The sequence below is a fragment of the Hyla sarda genome, chromosome 8 (assembly GCF_029499605.1).
Source record: "Hyla sarda isolate aHylSar1 chromosome 8, aHylSar1.hap1, whole genome shotgun sequence".
NCBI classification, from domain to species: domain Eukaryota; kingdom Metazoa; phylum Chordata; class Amphibia; order Anura; family Hylidae; genus Hyla; species Hyla sarda.
In genome coordinates this window covers 182,089,446-182,104,057 of record NC_079196.1, presented here as the reverse complement: position 1 = coordinate 182,104,057, position 14,612 = coordinate 182,089,446, and the positions used below count along the sequence as shown (strand labels likewise).

Sequence of the window (14,612 nt, the reverse complement as noted above, 5' to 3'; positions counted from 1 at the left end):
AGCATGGTGGCCGGAGGTCCCCTCACCTGGCTCTGGCCGTCTTCCGGGGTCTTCTGCTCTGGTCTGAGATCGAGCAGACCAGAGCAGAAGATCACCGATAATACTGATCAGTAGTGTTGCTCGCGAATATTCGCAATTCGAATATTATTCGCGAATATCGCATATTCGCGAATTCGCGAATTTCGCGAATATAGCGCTATATATTCGTAATTACGAATATTGGTTTTTTTTTTGTTTTTTTTCTTCACAGTACACATCACAGGGATCACCCCTCTCTGCTTCCAGCTTGTGTGGTGTAAAGAAGGCTGTAATACTACTGTGTGAGACTGGCGTACGAAAATTTGCATATGCGAAAATTAGCATATGCTAATTTTCGCATATGCGAATCTTCGCGCGTACTAATTTTGTATTTGCTAATATTCACATATGCTAATTTTCGCATACGTGAATATTCGCATATGCGAAAATAAAACGAGAATATAACGCATATGCGAATATTCGCGAATATATGGCGAATATTCGTCCATATATTCGCGAATATTCGCGAATTCGAATATGGCCTATGCCGCTCAACACTACTGATCAGTGCTGTTTCCTATACATAGCACTGAACAGTATAAGCAATTAAAGGATTGCTATAGATAGTCCCCTATGGGGACATAAATAGTGTCAAAAAAATAAGTTAAAAAAATTAAAAATCCCCATCCCAAATAAAAATTGTCAGTTTTTCCCATTTTATCCCCAAAAAGCATAATTTTATTTTTATTTAAACATATAAACATTTTTGGTATCGCTGCATGCGTAAATGTCCGAACTATCAAAATATAATGTTAATTATACAGAACGGTGAATAGCGTAAATGTAAAAAATAAAAAAGTGCAAAAATGCTGCTTTTTTGTCACATTTTATTAAAAAAAAATTGTAAAAAATGTTCTAAAAGATTTATATATGCAAATGTGGTATCTATAAAAAGTACAGATGACGGCGCAAAAAATGAGCCCTCATACCGCCCTATATATGGAAAAATGAAAAAGTTATAGGTGGTCAAAATAGGGTGATTTTGGATTACTGATTTTGTACAAAAAGTTTTAGATTTTTTTAAGCGGTACAAAAATATAAAAGTATCTAGCCATATGTATCATTTTAATCGTATTGACCCACAGAATAAAGAACACGTCATTTTTACCATAAAGTGTATAGTGTGAAAACAAAACCCTCCAAAATGTGCAAAATTGTGGTTTTCATTAAAATTTCCTCCCTAAAAAAACTTTTTTGGATTCGCCATACATTTTATGGTAAAATGAGAGGTGTCATTACAAAGTACCATTGGTCACGCAAAAAACAAGCCCTTATATGGGTCAAAAGATGGAAATATAAAGAAGTTATGGATTTTAGAAGGCGAGGAGGAAAAAACTAAAACGCAAAAATAAAATTGGCCTGGTCCTTAAAGGAGTACTCTGGCACACACTTTTTTCCTTTTATCCCGTCCGGGCTGCAAAATAAAAGAAAACACACTTTCTCTTACCTGCCAACGAGCCCCCGGAGCTCCGGTACAGGTGTTCGGTCCCCGGCTGTATTCTTCTTACTTCCTGTTAGCCCGGCACATCACATGGAGCTTCAGCCTATCACCGGCCGCAGCGATGTCCCGCCTCTGCTGGTGATAGGCTGAAGCTCCGTGTGACGTGCCGGGCTAACAGGAAGTAAGAAGAATACAGCCCGGGGACCGAACACCTGTACCGGAGCTCCGGGGGCTCGTTGGCAGGTAAGAGAAAGTGTGTTTTCTTTTATTTTGCAGCCCGGACGGGATAAAAGGAAAAAAGTGCGTGCCGGAGTACTCCTTTAAAGTAACAATGGGCTTGGTCCTTATGGGGTTAAATAAAACATAGCGTCAGTGGTGGAGTCAGCAGCTGGGCCCTCCATTGCAGACGGCATCAGTATACCACAATGCCTGTGCTGGAAATTTGGCCCACCAAAAGCCTCAGCAGCAGGACCAGGGGGAGGTTTATAAAAACCTGCTTAGAAAAAAAAAGTTGCCCAGTTGCTCACAGCAACCAATCAGATCGCTTCTTTATTTTTCAGAGGCCTTTTCAAAAACAAAAGAAGCAATCTGATTGGTTGCTGTGGGCAACTGGTCATCTTTCCCTCTGCACAGGTTTTATTGGTCTTAATCCTGTCCCTGACCTTAGGTTACACGTGTACACGTAAACAATGTATCACGGAGTTGCACCATGTGGCAGACTAGGATTTCACTGCTACACTCACAACCCCCAAACCCGCGCTGTACAGAAGACACGACATCTCTGAGTGTCTGTCCCAGCCTATCCGCCAGGTGTCGCTCCACCATCACGCCTATACAGCGCCATCCAGCGTACAGCTCAGCCTCGTTGAACTCCTAGGAAGAAAAAATAAAAGGCAAGGCAGGAGAACAGGGTGGCGGGACCATCTCACAACAGCCAATCACAGACACAGCGCCCGAGAAGGAAACGGATCTGTCCCTGAGAGCCAATCACGGGCAGGTTGGGCGGGGTCTCCGCCGACAGCCCCGGAGCGAGCAGTTCACACAGAGCTCCAGAGCCGCCTCCTCAGGAAGCAGGAACCGAAAGCATTACTCCCGCCTCGGCCTCCTTCTGCTCCCCGCTCCCTGTAGCCTCGTCCTCTGCTGCTGGCCATGCCGGCGAGGGGAAGGTAATGAGCCGCAGAGCCCCGGGGACTCGGCTGAGCAGCAGCAAGCAGTACCAGCGGAGCTGGAATGACTGGCAACCCAGGTCAGTTGGAGGCCTAGGCCTAGTGCTGCCCGAGGGGCGGAGGGTGGGGGGCAGCACATGACTGTCCGGGGCCGGTACTGTGTATGGCAGGGGCACAGCGGGGGCAGCTCTGAGACCTACACTGCCCGGGGGGAGCCGGCCTCTAGGGGCCCCTCGTGTGTCCGGCCCCCCCGGGCTGTGTGTGCCATCCGGGCCGGTGCCAGGGCTGCCCACGAGCTCTGCTACATCTCATACATGGGTGGTATACCCTGCTGTAGTATTGGGGCTCAGTGCTGGCTGTTGCCCACCATACCCTGCTGTTCATGTGCCCACAGCTGTGGGGGGGGGGTATCCCAATGTGCAGGTCATTGTCTCATGGTAACAATACAATCAGATCCATTGGAATCCAGCCTGTCCTGGTGTAATGCTGGACACCATGGAGAAACCTGGGCCACCTCCAAGGAGATCTGCTCATGGGGGTGACCAGAAACTACGGTGCCCGCTGTGGAAGCGACCACCATGTCCAGTTAGTGGTCAGTGGGGGCATGACCTATATTGGTGATTACCAATCTGTGCCTCTCCAGCTGCTGGGAGACTACTATTCCCAGCATGCCTGGCCGCTGTATTTTTTCAATAGTTGGAGATCACTGATTTATGGTGGTGTGGATCCTACAGAGCAGTGCTATTCAAACCAAGGTGCCACCAGCTGTTGCTAAACAACTCACACCATTCCCATACAGCAGTGTTTCCCAACCAGGGTGCCTCCAGCTGTTACCAAACAGTTGTAGTTTGGCAACAGCTGGAGGCACCCTGGTGTGGAAACACTGCCGTAAGGGCATGGTGTGAGTTGTAGTTTTGTGACTGCTGGAGGCACCCTGCTTGAGAAACACTGCTACAGGGCAATGACCAGTTTCACAATAGCAAAATATGACCCCAGATCCGATGACCTGAACTGACAGTTGTCAGGCCATGACATGCGGCGGTATTATGGATGCTAAAAATGCGGTGAAATTACAACCCAGTGTACACACATCTGTATATGAAATCAATGTACCCATTCACTGCACGTCCCAGTATTGTGTTCTCTATTGCCTCTCACCTTGATGGCAACCAGTAGTCAAACAGGTTGGATTTAACATGTCTAATCCTTTAGGCCTTATAGCACAAAAAAGAAAGAGCCAAATGGGTCGCTATCTAAGGGCCGTTACTGTGATCTGCCAAGGGGATGGGGTAGGAAGAAGACAGGTGAGATAGGCACACTCCCCTTCTTCTGTTGTGTATCGGGCACAACACTGGTAATTGCATAGGAGTTGTGTATTAAACACTAAGGCTCCTTTCACACTATGAAAAGGACCCGTTATATAACACCCGTTATAAAATCACGGGGGTAAAATGGCCATTAGAAAAGCCGTAACTTACGTTAGTAAATCCCATAATAGTCTATGGGATTGTTCTAATACACATTTTAACCCGTTCTCGCCCGTCATTCATAACGCAAGTTTAGAGATGAGCGAACTTACAGTAAACTCGATTCGTCACGAACTTCACAGCTCGGCGGTTGCTGACTTTTCCTGCATAAATTAGTTCAGCTTTCAGGTGCTCCCGTGGGCTGGAAAAGGTGGATACATTCCTAGGAAAGAGTCTCCTAGGACTGTTATCCACCTTTTCCAGCCCACCGGAGCACCGGAAAGCTGAACTAATTTATGCAGGATAAGTCATCAACTGCCGAGCCGAGAAGTTCGTGACGAGTCGAATTTACTGTAAGTTCGCTCATCTCTACGCATGTTATTTTGGGACAGGAGATAGTAGCGGGAGAAATAGTGCATGCACTATTTTCCCCGCTACTATATCCAGTCCCAAAATAACGTGCGTTATGAATGACGGGTGAGAACGGGTTAAAATGTGTATTAGAACAATCCCATAGACTATAATGTGATTTACTAAAGTTAAAGCTTTTCTAATGGCCATTTTACCACGCGATTTTATAACTGGTCCTTTTCATAGTGTGGAAGGAGCCTAACGTGGCTGCCGTGCATCAATCCCGATTATCTGCGATGTCGGTCTGGTCAGTATTGCTGGTTCTGCAGATGGACAGCAGTGTCCCAGTTCCGGCAGGTAAAAAGGATGCTGGTCTGGGCGCCTGGGAGGAAAAAGCTTTGAATCCCAATGTCCGGAGGCTGGAGTATAGATGCGGAAAACGTGTTGAACAAAAGTTTTCCTAGTTTTATTGGACTAAAAATGACAATGCGTTTCACGAGGGGTCCCCCGCTTCGTCAGGCCATGGTGACAAACATAAGATCATTGCTTTTATACACACATCAATCATAAAATTGTGGGGAAAAAGACGTCATCTGATTACGTCACTATGACTTTTTTCCCGCAATTTTTCAGATTGATGTGTGTGTAAAAGCAATGAGCTTATGTTTGTCACCATGGCCTGACGAAGCGAGGGACCCCTCGTGAAACGCATTGTCATTTTTAGTCTAATAAACTAGGAAAACTTTTGTTCAACACGTTTTCCGCATCTATACTCCAGCCTCCCGACATTGGGATTCAAAGGTTTTTCCTCCCAGGTGCCCAGACCAGCATCCTTTTTACCTGCCTGAACGGGAACACTGCTGTCCAGCAATACTAATCCTTTAGGCCAGTGGTCTCCTAACTGTAAACCTCCAGCTATTGAAAAACTACAACTCTCAGCAAGCCAAAGGCTGTCCGGGCATGTTGGGAGTTGATTTGCCACATCTGGAGGTCCAGTTTGGAGACCTCTGCTTTTGCGTTTAGAAAAATGTCTTCCGATTTCTATTAACTTATTTTAGCCCCAGATAAATGATAGTTTCGCTGCTGATCTTTTCCTTTAGTTTGGGCCTGATCACATGCTCATTTATTGGCTGATCACATGGTTCTGACTTGTTTAAAAAAAAAAAAATAAAAAAAAAAAAAAAACACACACAGGTCTCAAGTCATGCAGAAACATTGGGGGAGATTTATCAAAACCTGTCCAGAGGAAAAGTTGACAAGTTGCCCATAGCAACCAATAAGATCATTTCTTTCATTTTTAACAAGGCTTCTGCAAAATGAAAGTGATCTGATTGGTTGCTATGGGCAACTGGTCAACTTTTCCTCTGGACAGGTTTTGATAAATCTCCCCCATTGTTCTTGTTAGCAAGAGTCCTGCAAGACAAGTCCATATAGAAATCTTGAATTCCACACTTTTTCCTGGGATCATCTTATACGCTTGCCTCACAGTGCCCTGTGTGGTAGGGGGCATGTGACCGATGAATGATAGAAGTAAAGAGCCACACAAATGATCCAGCATCGTTGCAAAAACTGTTTTATAGCCTTGTTTGACCGCCAATCTAGTTGATCGGCGCTTGCATCGGGCAACAGTCTGCCCATCTGATACTACCTTTACACTGTCCATAGACGACAGGTACAATTGCTTAAAAATGAGTGGGGGTACCCAGGCGCTTTAGCCTCTTATAAGTCACATAGCCCAAGATTACATGTGCCAGCACTACCGCCAATGAATGTGGATGCATTACGCCATGTAAGTTGCCACGACCCAGCAGTCTCTAGGAATTCACCTGGCCCCGGGTGCAGGAATCATGTCACATTACGGCACCATTCACAAATATAAACTGCAGTACAGGCACTTGACGCTACAAACTTGGGACATGTAATGCATTGTGGCCAAAGTCACCATGTAACCCTAGGAATCCCTGCTTGAACAGGTTGAACAAAATACTAGTGTTCTAAAAGAACAAATATCTCTGATATTCTAAAACGTAACATTTATTGTTAGTTAAAACAAGTCAATCTGTGCGTCCCACATGTACCCCTACAGAGCAGAGAAGCATATCCATATGTTTTGATTTAATGCATTTGTCTTGGGTGCTCTTTATTTCTGTAATATGTACTGATTGGATTTTTTGAATATTGGGAACTTGCATTGCTATATAATTAGGGATGTTCCGATACCAGGTATCTGCATGGTATCGGGGACTCGTCTCATGTCCCGGATACCAAATCCGATACCTGGTATAGTGCCTCCGGTTCACATCACTGCCGCAGCCACATTCTCATCACTGCTGCTGCCTCGTTCTGCCGTCCGCATTATGGCGTCCTATGGAGGAGTATGTGACCTACACGTCACTCCACTGCGCCCAGCGTAACTCTACTGAGGAAGCAGAGTGATGTGTATGTCACATGCTCCTCCTTAAGACTCCATAATGCTTACGGCAGAATCTGGCAGCGGCAGTGATGAGAACGGGCCTGTGGAGTGGCGACTCCGGACAGTGAGCAACTACAAAGGGGGACTGCTATCTACAGGGGGTCCTGCTGGCTTCAAAGGGGTGGCTGCTGTCTACAGGGGGGGGGGGGTTCCTGCCGGCTACAAAGGGGGCTGCTGTCTATGGGGGGTCCTGCTGGCTTCAAAGGGGTGGCTGCTGTCTATTGGGGGGGGGGGGGGGGTTCCTGCTGGCTACAAAGGGGTTGCTGTCTATGGGGGGTCCTGCTGGCTACAGGGGTGGGGTCTTCTGGCTACAAAGGGGACTTCTTTCTACAGATGGGGGTCCTGCTGGCTACAAAGGGGGGCTTCTTTCTACAGATGGGGGTCCTGCTGGCTACGGGGGGGGAGCTGCTGGCTACAAGGGGGTCCTGCTGTCTAATGTTTGCAATTATCTATACTACCTACAAGGGGATACTACCTACTATTTAAGGCAATCTTACAGCAGAGGCACTTGCACTAACTTGAATTTATAGGTAGCTAGTGCAGGTGACCCGGTTTCTACCGCCGTTCACCATGTGAACATCAGCGCAATCACTCCGGAGACATTGATCTCACCGCTAATGCCAAATTCCCTGTCCTGCCCAATGGAGAAGAGAGAAATCTTGGCTCATATTACAGCAGCCGCCTCCATTGCGCACAACAAGGAACCCACATATCATACGGTAAACAGTGTCAGAAACCGGGTCACCCTGGTGTCAGATTCCCTTTAACATAAAAGTACTCGTACTTTGTATCGGCGAGTACTAGAATTAAAGGATCGGTACTCGTACTCGGTCTTAAAAAAATAAATAAATAAATAAATAAGGTATCGGGACATCTGTATTTATAATCATCCTAAGAATTGCTCAAGACTGTCCAATGCTGCATAACTCACATCAAGCCTATGTGACAGTTTCACTTCATTTTGTGAACATTCACTGCACAATCATCTGAACAATTTTTGTAGGGTTGTGCTCCTTCTCCTATCCACAGAGAGAGCCCCAAGTAGAGAGAGAGAGAGTACCTTATCTCCCTCGCTTCTACCAGGGATTTGATAGGCCCATACAGGGTTAGGTTCCAGAGCGGGGCTGCCCTTATAAGGATGTCACACTCCGCCTAGTAGTAGGGGTAGAAGCGGGGACAATACAGGTAGGAGCCGCTCCATCTAGGCTCTCATCCCCACCCCCCTACCCCATAGTCCCTACCCTTGTCCTCCCCTCTCCTATTCCTCCCCCCCATCTTCCCTGCAAGATCACCATGTAACCCTAGTTTAAAGCACCAGGGTATAGGCCTTAAAGCGGTTAGCCTGATTTTAAGTTATTTCCTTTTCACAAGACTGAGGATATCTAGTTAATCAATGGGATCTGACTGCTGGGACCCCCACTGGTTGCAAGAATAGAGGTCAGATGTATCCAAAACAAATGCAGTGTAAGAGCACATACTCAGCCACCACCTAGTTCTCTATGGGACTTCTGAACTTTACAGCTGACTTAGTTCTGTTTGGAGGTTCTGTAGACAGTGAATGGAGCAGTGGGCGATTGTGTATTGGCGATCCATTGACTGATATCACTTCCAATCCTTTGATCAGTTGTTAAACCCACACATTGGCCCTCATTTACTATTCTAAACCCGACTTGTTTTGTCGGGTTTTTTTTTTGTCACATCTTTGTCTGCGACACGATGCAACATTTTTTCCCGACGGACCCGATTTGGATTCTCCCAACCCCGAAAAAGGGGTGTAACCCGACATTTCTGAGCTTTCCCACGTATTTATAAAACTTTTCAACCCAAACTTGTTGAATTGTCGTGGATTTTTTCCCGACAACTCAGAGGAGTTGGAAACCAAGCCAAAAAGATGCACGTGCGACAAACAGGATGCGACATAATAATAAATACCAGGGGAAAAAGCAATCGGGTAAGAAAGCAACATAGACTTACAACCCGATTTTTCTAAGTAAATGAGGGCCAATAAGTTAGACAATAATCTGAACGGTCATCATATCACACTTACTAAATGTATCACCTTTTTATTTATCCATTGTTACTGATTAGTCAGATATTAAATCATGGTCTCTCCATGGGGGCTGCTATCTTACATGAACTGCTTTTAACAGCATTTAGAGAGATGCTTTACAGCAAGACACATAGGCATATGCACAGTGGTCAGTAGTTGGCCATAATAAATACTATAGGATGCTGTTACCTGTGCAGAGTTCATATTATGAGGAGAAGGATGATCTCTGACAATCACCCATTGTAAATGACCCGATACCTTCTTAACTATGCACTGGTGTCATTTTTCACTGTACTTCTGTCTGTGATAATGAGGACACTGCTGGGAAGTGAACTGTACAGAACAGGAAGACTACTATTAGTCCTAGTGTCCATAATGGAAACTGCAAAAAGGGACATTTTGAAGGGAGAACTTTTTTTTTTTTTTTTTTATATATATATATATATAATTATAATATTTAAAAAAAACGTGAAACCTAAAATCCATGATTTCTACAATAGGTAATTTTCTGATGACCCATTCCTTCTAACCCCCTTAAGGACATATAGTTTTTTTTCCTCCTTACCCTATAAAAATCATAACCCTTTTAATTTTGCCCCTAAAAATCTGTATGAGGGCTCATTTTTGCACCAGCAATTCTACTTTGTAATGACATCAGTCATTTTACCCAAAAATCTATGGCAAAACGGAAAGAAAAATAATTGTCCGACAAAATGGAGGAAAAAAACATTTTGTAAATTTTGGGGGCTTCTGTTTCTATGCAGTACAATTTTCATTAAAAATGACACCTATGTCTTTATTCAGTCCGTACAATTAAAATGATACCCTACTTATATAGGTTTAATTTTTTTTATTACTTCAGAAAAAAAATCATAACTACATGCAGGAAAATGTATACATTTAAAATTGTCCTATTCTGACCCCTATAACTTTTATTGTTCCATGTACAGGGCGGTATGAGGACTCCTTTTTTATGCCGTGATCTGAAGTTTTTATTGGTATTTTTGATCGCTTTTTATTCATTTTTTTTTTTTGTTATAAAAAGTGACCAAAAATACGCTATTTTGGACTCTGGAATTTTTTTACGTGTACTCCATTGACCGTGCGGTTTAATTAACAATATATTTTTATAGTTGGGACATTTACGCACACGGCGATACCACATGTTTATTTTTATTTACACGGGTTATATTTTATGGGGCGTGATTCAAACTTTTATTAGGGAAGGGGTTAAGTAACTTTTTGGTTTTGCAGTGTTATAGCTGCCATAGGGGTCTATAACACTGCACACACTGATCTTGTACACAGATCACTGCAAAGCCATAGCTTTGCATTGATCAGTGTTATCGGCGGTTGATTGCTCAAGCCTGGATTTCAGGCTTGCAGCAATCAATCGCAGTTCGGACGCGCAGGAGGCGGGTAAGGCGTCCTAGCTGATTATATTGCAATGTCCCGAGCCCGACTGAGCTGCTGGGAAGCTTTTACTTTCTCTTTTAGACGCGGCCATCAACTTTGATCGCCGCGTCTAAAGAGTTAATGCCGGACATCTGCCAGAACGGCCATGTCCAGCATTAGCCACAGGTCCTGGCTGCTGACCTGTGGCTAATGCTGGACATGCGGGTATGATGCGAGCTCAGCTCCTGAGCTCACTTCATAACCCTCCCGTGCCGCAGCGCCGAGTATACCCGGTGTTCTGCGGCAAGGGGTTAAAGGGGTTGTTTGGGAATATAAATATATTTTTACATTTCTCTTTCTGACTTGACAGTAAAGGGGTCATTTACCTGCCTGCTGCTACAGGTATGATGCTAATCATTGGCTGAGGTAGGTCACATCGGACAGTCGGACATGTAGCTCCAATCTGGAGGGGTACTTCCTGATAAAACAGCCTCTTAATGCCTGGCCTGACAGTGTCCATGACTCTACACCAGCGGTCTTCAAACTGTGGCCCTCCAGATGTTGTAAAACTACAACTCCCAGCATGCCCGGACAGCCAACGGCTGTCCGGGCATGCTGGGAATTGTAGTTTTGCAACATCTGGAGGGCCACAGTTTGAAGACCAATGCTCGAGACTGTTCTTAAGAAATGAGTTAAACAGTTCAGATATGTAACAAACAATGACAACATAGAAGGGATTTTGGTGCATAGGACGTGACCATATGGGCAGTATATAGCAGGACACTTATCATCGTACTAACACGTATATAAACTGGGGAATTATGGTAAATTAATATTCTGTTTTGTGTATAATGAGAAGCTGCACAATTTTCTAATATACTTGGGGAGGAAGGTGTTGGGTTATTTACTAAAACTGTCGAAGGGCGCGTTCACAAGCTATTACTAGCAGCGAGTTACGCTACCATTGATTTGAATGGGTCTGCGGACAGTCCGCAAATCTGACACTATTGCAGACTGACTGTGGACCCATTCAAATCAATGGTAGTGTAACCCGCTGCTAGTAATAGCATGTGAACGCAGCCTTAATCAGTTGTTCCCAACCAGGGGGTGTCCAGCTGTTGCAAAACTACAACTCCCAGCATGACCAGCAGCCAAAGTCTGTCCAGGTATGCTGGGAGTTGTAGTTTTGCAACAGGTGGAGACACACTGGTAGAGAAACACTGTCCTTTGTCTTATACTCTGCAAACATAGTTGTGGAGTCTCAAATGTGCCAGACTTATCACAGTGGCTCAGGCCATAAATCTAGTGCACCTATAGTCAGTCTAGTCTAAGTGTTCTTAGTTGGTTGGCATTGTTTACAATTAAGCACCAAAATTCTAGCACATTTAGGTGACACCACTTTGTTGGACAAGACTCAGAAGTGTCTTAATCATACACATTTACAATATTAAACCTGACCCACAATATCGATCAGTTCCTAGTCATATTAAGAGAAGGAGCTGGAGACTGATGTGCTGGGCACCTGTGTGACGCCACCAGCACAGCGTGAAACTATGAAGGTTTCTTTTCAGTGACTGCAAGCATAGATCCTGGAAATAGAGGTTTATATATACAGAGTGTATTCTATTATACAGCAATAAACTTTACTTTCTGGAACTGAAAGACCGCTTTTTATTCATTCTTTGTGGTTGATCATTGTTCCTTATTCTTTAAAATGTGGCCATACCAAGCACCAATGGGCAGATCTACCGTTTCAAATATGCTAGAATTCAGGCACAGTTTGTGCAAAAAAAAAAAAAAAAGCTTTGTTACATGACATGCACCATATTATGTATTCGAAACTTTTGTACCTTGTCTAACAAAGGGGCCTGACCTCAATTTAAAAGCAGTATGGCTTGTCCTATAGGTGCATGTTTTTAGCTGTATATTTTTATTTATTTTTGAGCAATCTCATGCCACTCGGTGGCGTAATTATTATTTTATTTTTTTTTTTTATTAAAAAAATGCACCAAATTAAAGGAGTTGTCCAGTGAAAATGATCCCCCTTAGCTCCATTCTTTTGAATTGGAGCGCCAAAGATACCAGAGTACAACACTCAAGCAACTTTGGAAAATGTTATAAAATAACAAATCAAAACACACTTCACCAAATCCTGCAGCAATGGTCCCTACCTGCCCACGTTCACTTGTCCTGCAGCCATGGTCCCTACCTGCCCACGTTCACTTGTCCTGCAGCCATGGTCCCTACCTGCCCCCGTTCACTTGTCCTGCAGCCATGGTCCCTACCTGCCCACGTTCACTTGTCCTGCAGCCATGGTCCCTACCTGCCCACGTTCACTTGTCCTGCAGCCATGGTCCCTACCACTCCAGTGCTGGATTTTGTGGGTCTTAAGACAGAAGCAATAGACATCTTTTATTATGACAGGTATAGCGGTGTCACCTCACATATAACCATAGGTTGAATGCCTTAGATCTATTTAGACATCAGGGCCCAGATTTATCAAACTGTATGAGAAGAAAAACCAATCACAGCTCAGCTTTCACTTTAGCTGAGCTGTGATTGGTTGCTGTGGGGAAATTACTTTTTTTTTCTCTCACAGTTTTGATAAATTTGGGCAACAGCAGTTAGTGCCACATGCCCATTGAGGTCACCAGTAAGGCCCCTTTGATGACCTGGGATCTTCTCAGTACTCTGTGTCAATGTCTAATATTCTGGGTAGTAAAATGAGCACATGGCTGGCTATCCCCTAGCTTCTGAAAAATGACCCATTTTATTGTCACATCTTAGGGGTTATTCCTCTTTTATATTGAGTGGTATAGCCTCTTGACCCTGTACAGCAGTGTTTCCTAACGAGGGTGCCTCCAGCTGTTGCAAAGCTACAACTCACAGCATGCCCGGATAGCCGAAGGAGCTGTAGTTTTGCAACAGCAGCAGGAACACTTTTTGGGAAACACTGCTGTACAAGATCAGTCATATTCAGGAAGTGCCTGCATCTTAGATGGTGTCATCTGACTCGCACTCACCTCTACTCCCTCTACCTATACGTGGCTAATATATAGGCATGTCTAATGTGCAAGCAACTGGTGCCTGCATTGCTTGTGTTACATACCACAATGGGTTATAGAAGCCTCATCTCCTCTTTTATACCAGCTGTGCTTGGTTATGTTAGTGCCATACACTTTGTGCAGTCATGGTCCCTTTTTCTGGAAATCGGTGAGGGCTAAGGCAATCAGATGGGTGATACTAACTGCAGGCCGTAATACCCCTCCTTATTGAAGCAGCATGCATATGCCTGTGTTTTGCACACTTTCCGGGCTGAACGGCTTTTTACCTAGAGCTTAGGCAGACCACTGTGAATAGAATGTGTGCTGTTTGCATAGTTTGTCTTATACACTATTTTTAATACTTAAAACCTCACCTATTTTGTCTTGCTCAACAAACACGCCGTGCCCTTAGGATATCATGTGATACTTCTATATAGGGAGTTCAGCCCTAGTCAGTATATACTTTTCGAATGATGATATTTTTCAGCCAATACCACTTATTAGGGTTTTCCGAGATCATAAACAAAAATATGAAATGTGCTGAAATAGTAAAGGAACGATTGCTCACCTAATAAATCCCCTGTTACTCCAGCACCTCTGAACATACTCTAAGGGTACGTTCCCACCTGGCATATTTTGTTGCGTATTTGCTGCTGCATATTTTCCTACCCATTGACTTCAATGGGAAATAAAATACGCAGCAAAATACGCCAGGTGGGAACGTACCCTAAAAGAGTTTGGCCGCACATACAGGATCTGCATATTTTCTGAAGTTGATTTTGCTACACAGTGAAGTCAATGGGCAGTAAAATTAGCAGGATATATGCAGCAGATCCTGTACGTGTGAACGAACCCGAAAGAAGCACTCTTGGGTCGGTCTCCTCCCCAATGTATAACTAACCCAGCTGAGGTACATTTCATTACTGCAGCTTGGTCATGTGACCACTACTCATTACTTGCTATGTTGTATAGACCGGAGGTCAGACTGTCCTGTGTTGGGGTGCGTTCACACTGAGCAAATCAAGAGGAATTAAAGGGGTACTCCGGTGAAAACCTTTTTTCTTTTTAAATCAACTGGTGGCAGAAAGTTAAACATATTTGTAAATTACTTCTATTAAAAAATCTTAATCTTTCCAGTACTTATTAGC

The 14,612-nt window shown here is 44.2% G+C and overlaps 1 protein-coding gene across 2 annotated transcripts in view; it reads left to right on the top strand.

The window, feature by feature from the left end:
• Positions 1 to 2,406: 2,406 nt before the first annotated feature.
• The window catches only part of SMG1 (SMG1 nonsense mediated mRNA decay associated PI3K related kinase), a 164,657-nt gene continuing 152,451 nt past the window's right edge, over positions 2,407 to 14,612 (top strand). For both annotated transcript variants that reach the window (XM_056537145.1, XM_056537144.1), the window contains exon 1: positions 2,407 to 2,765. In XM_056537145.1, coding sequence (XP_056393120.1) covers positions 2,689 to 2,765 — 77 coding nt within the window. In that variant the 5' untranslated portion in view covers positions 2,407 to 2,688. The remainder of the gene's footprint in view (positions 2,766 to 14,612) is intronic.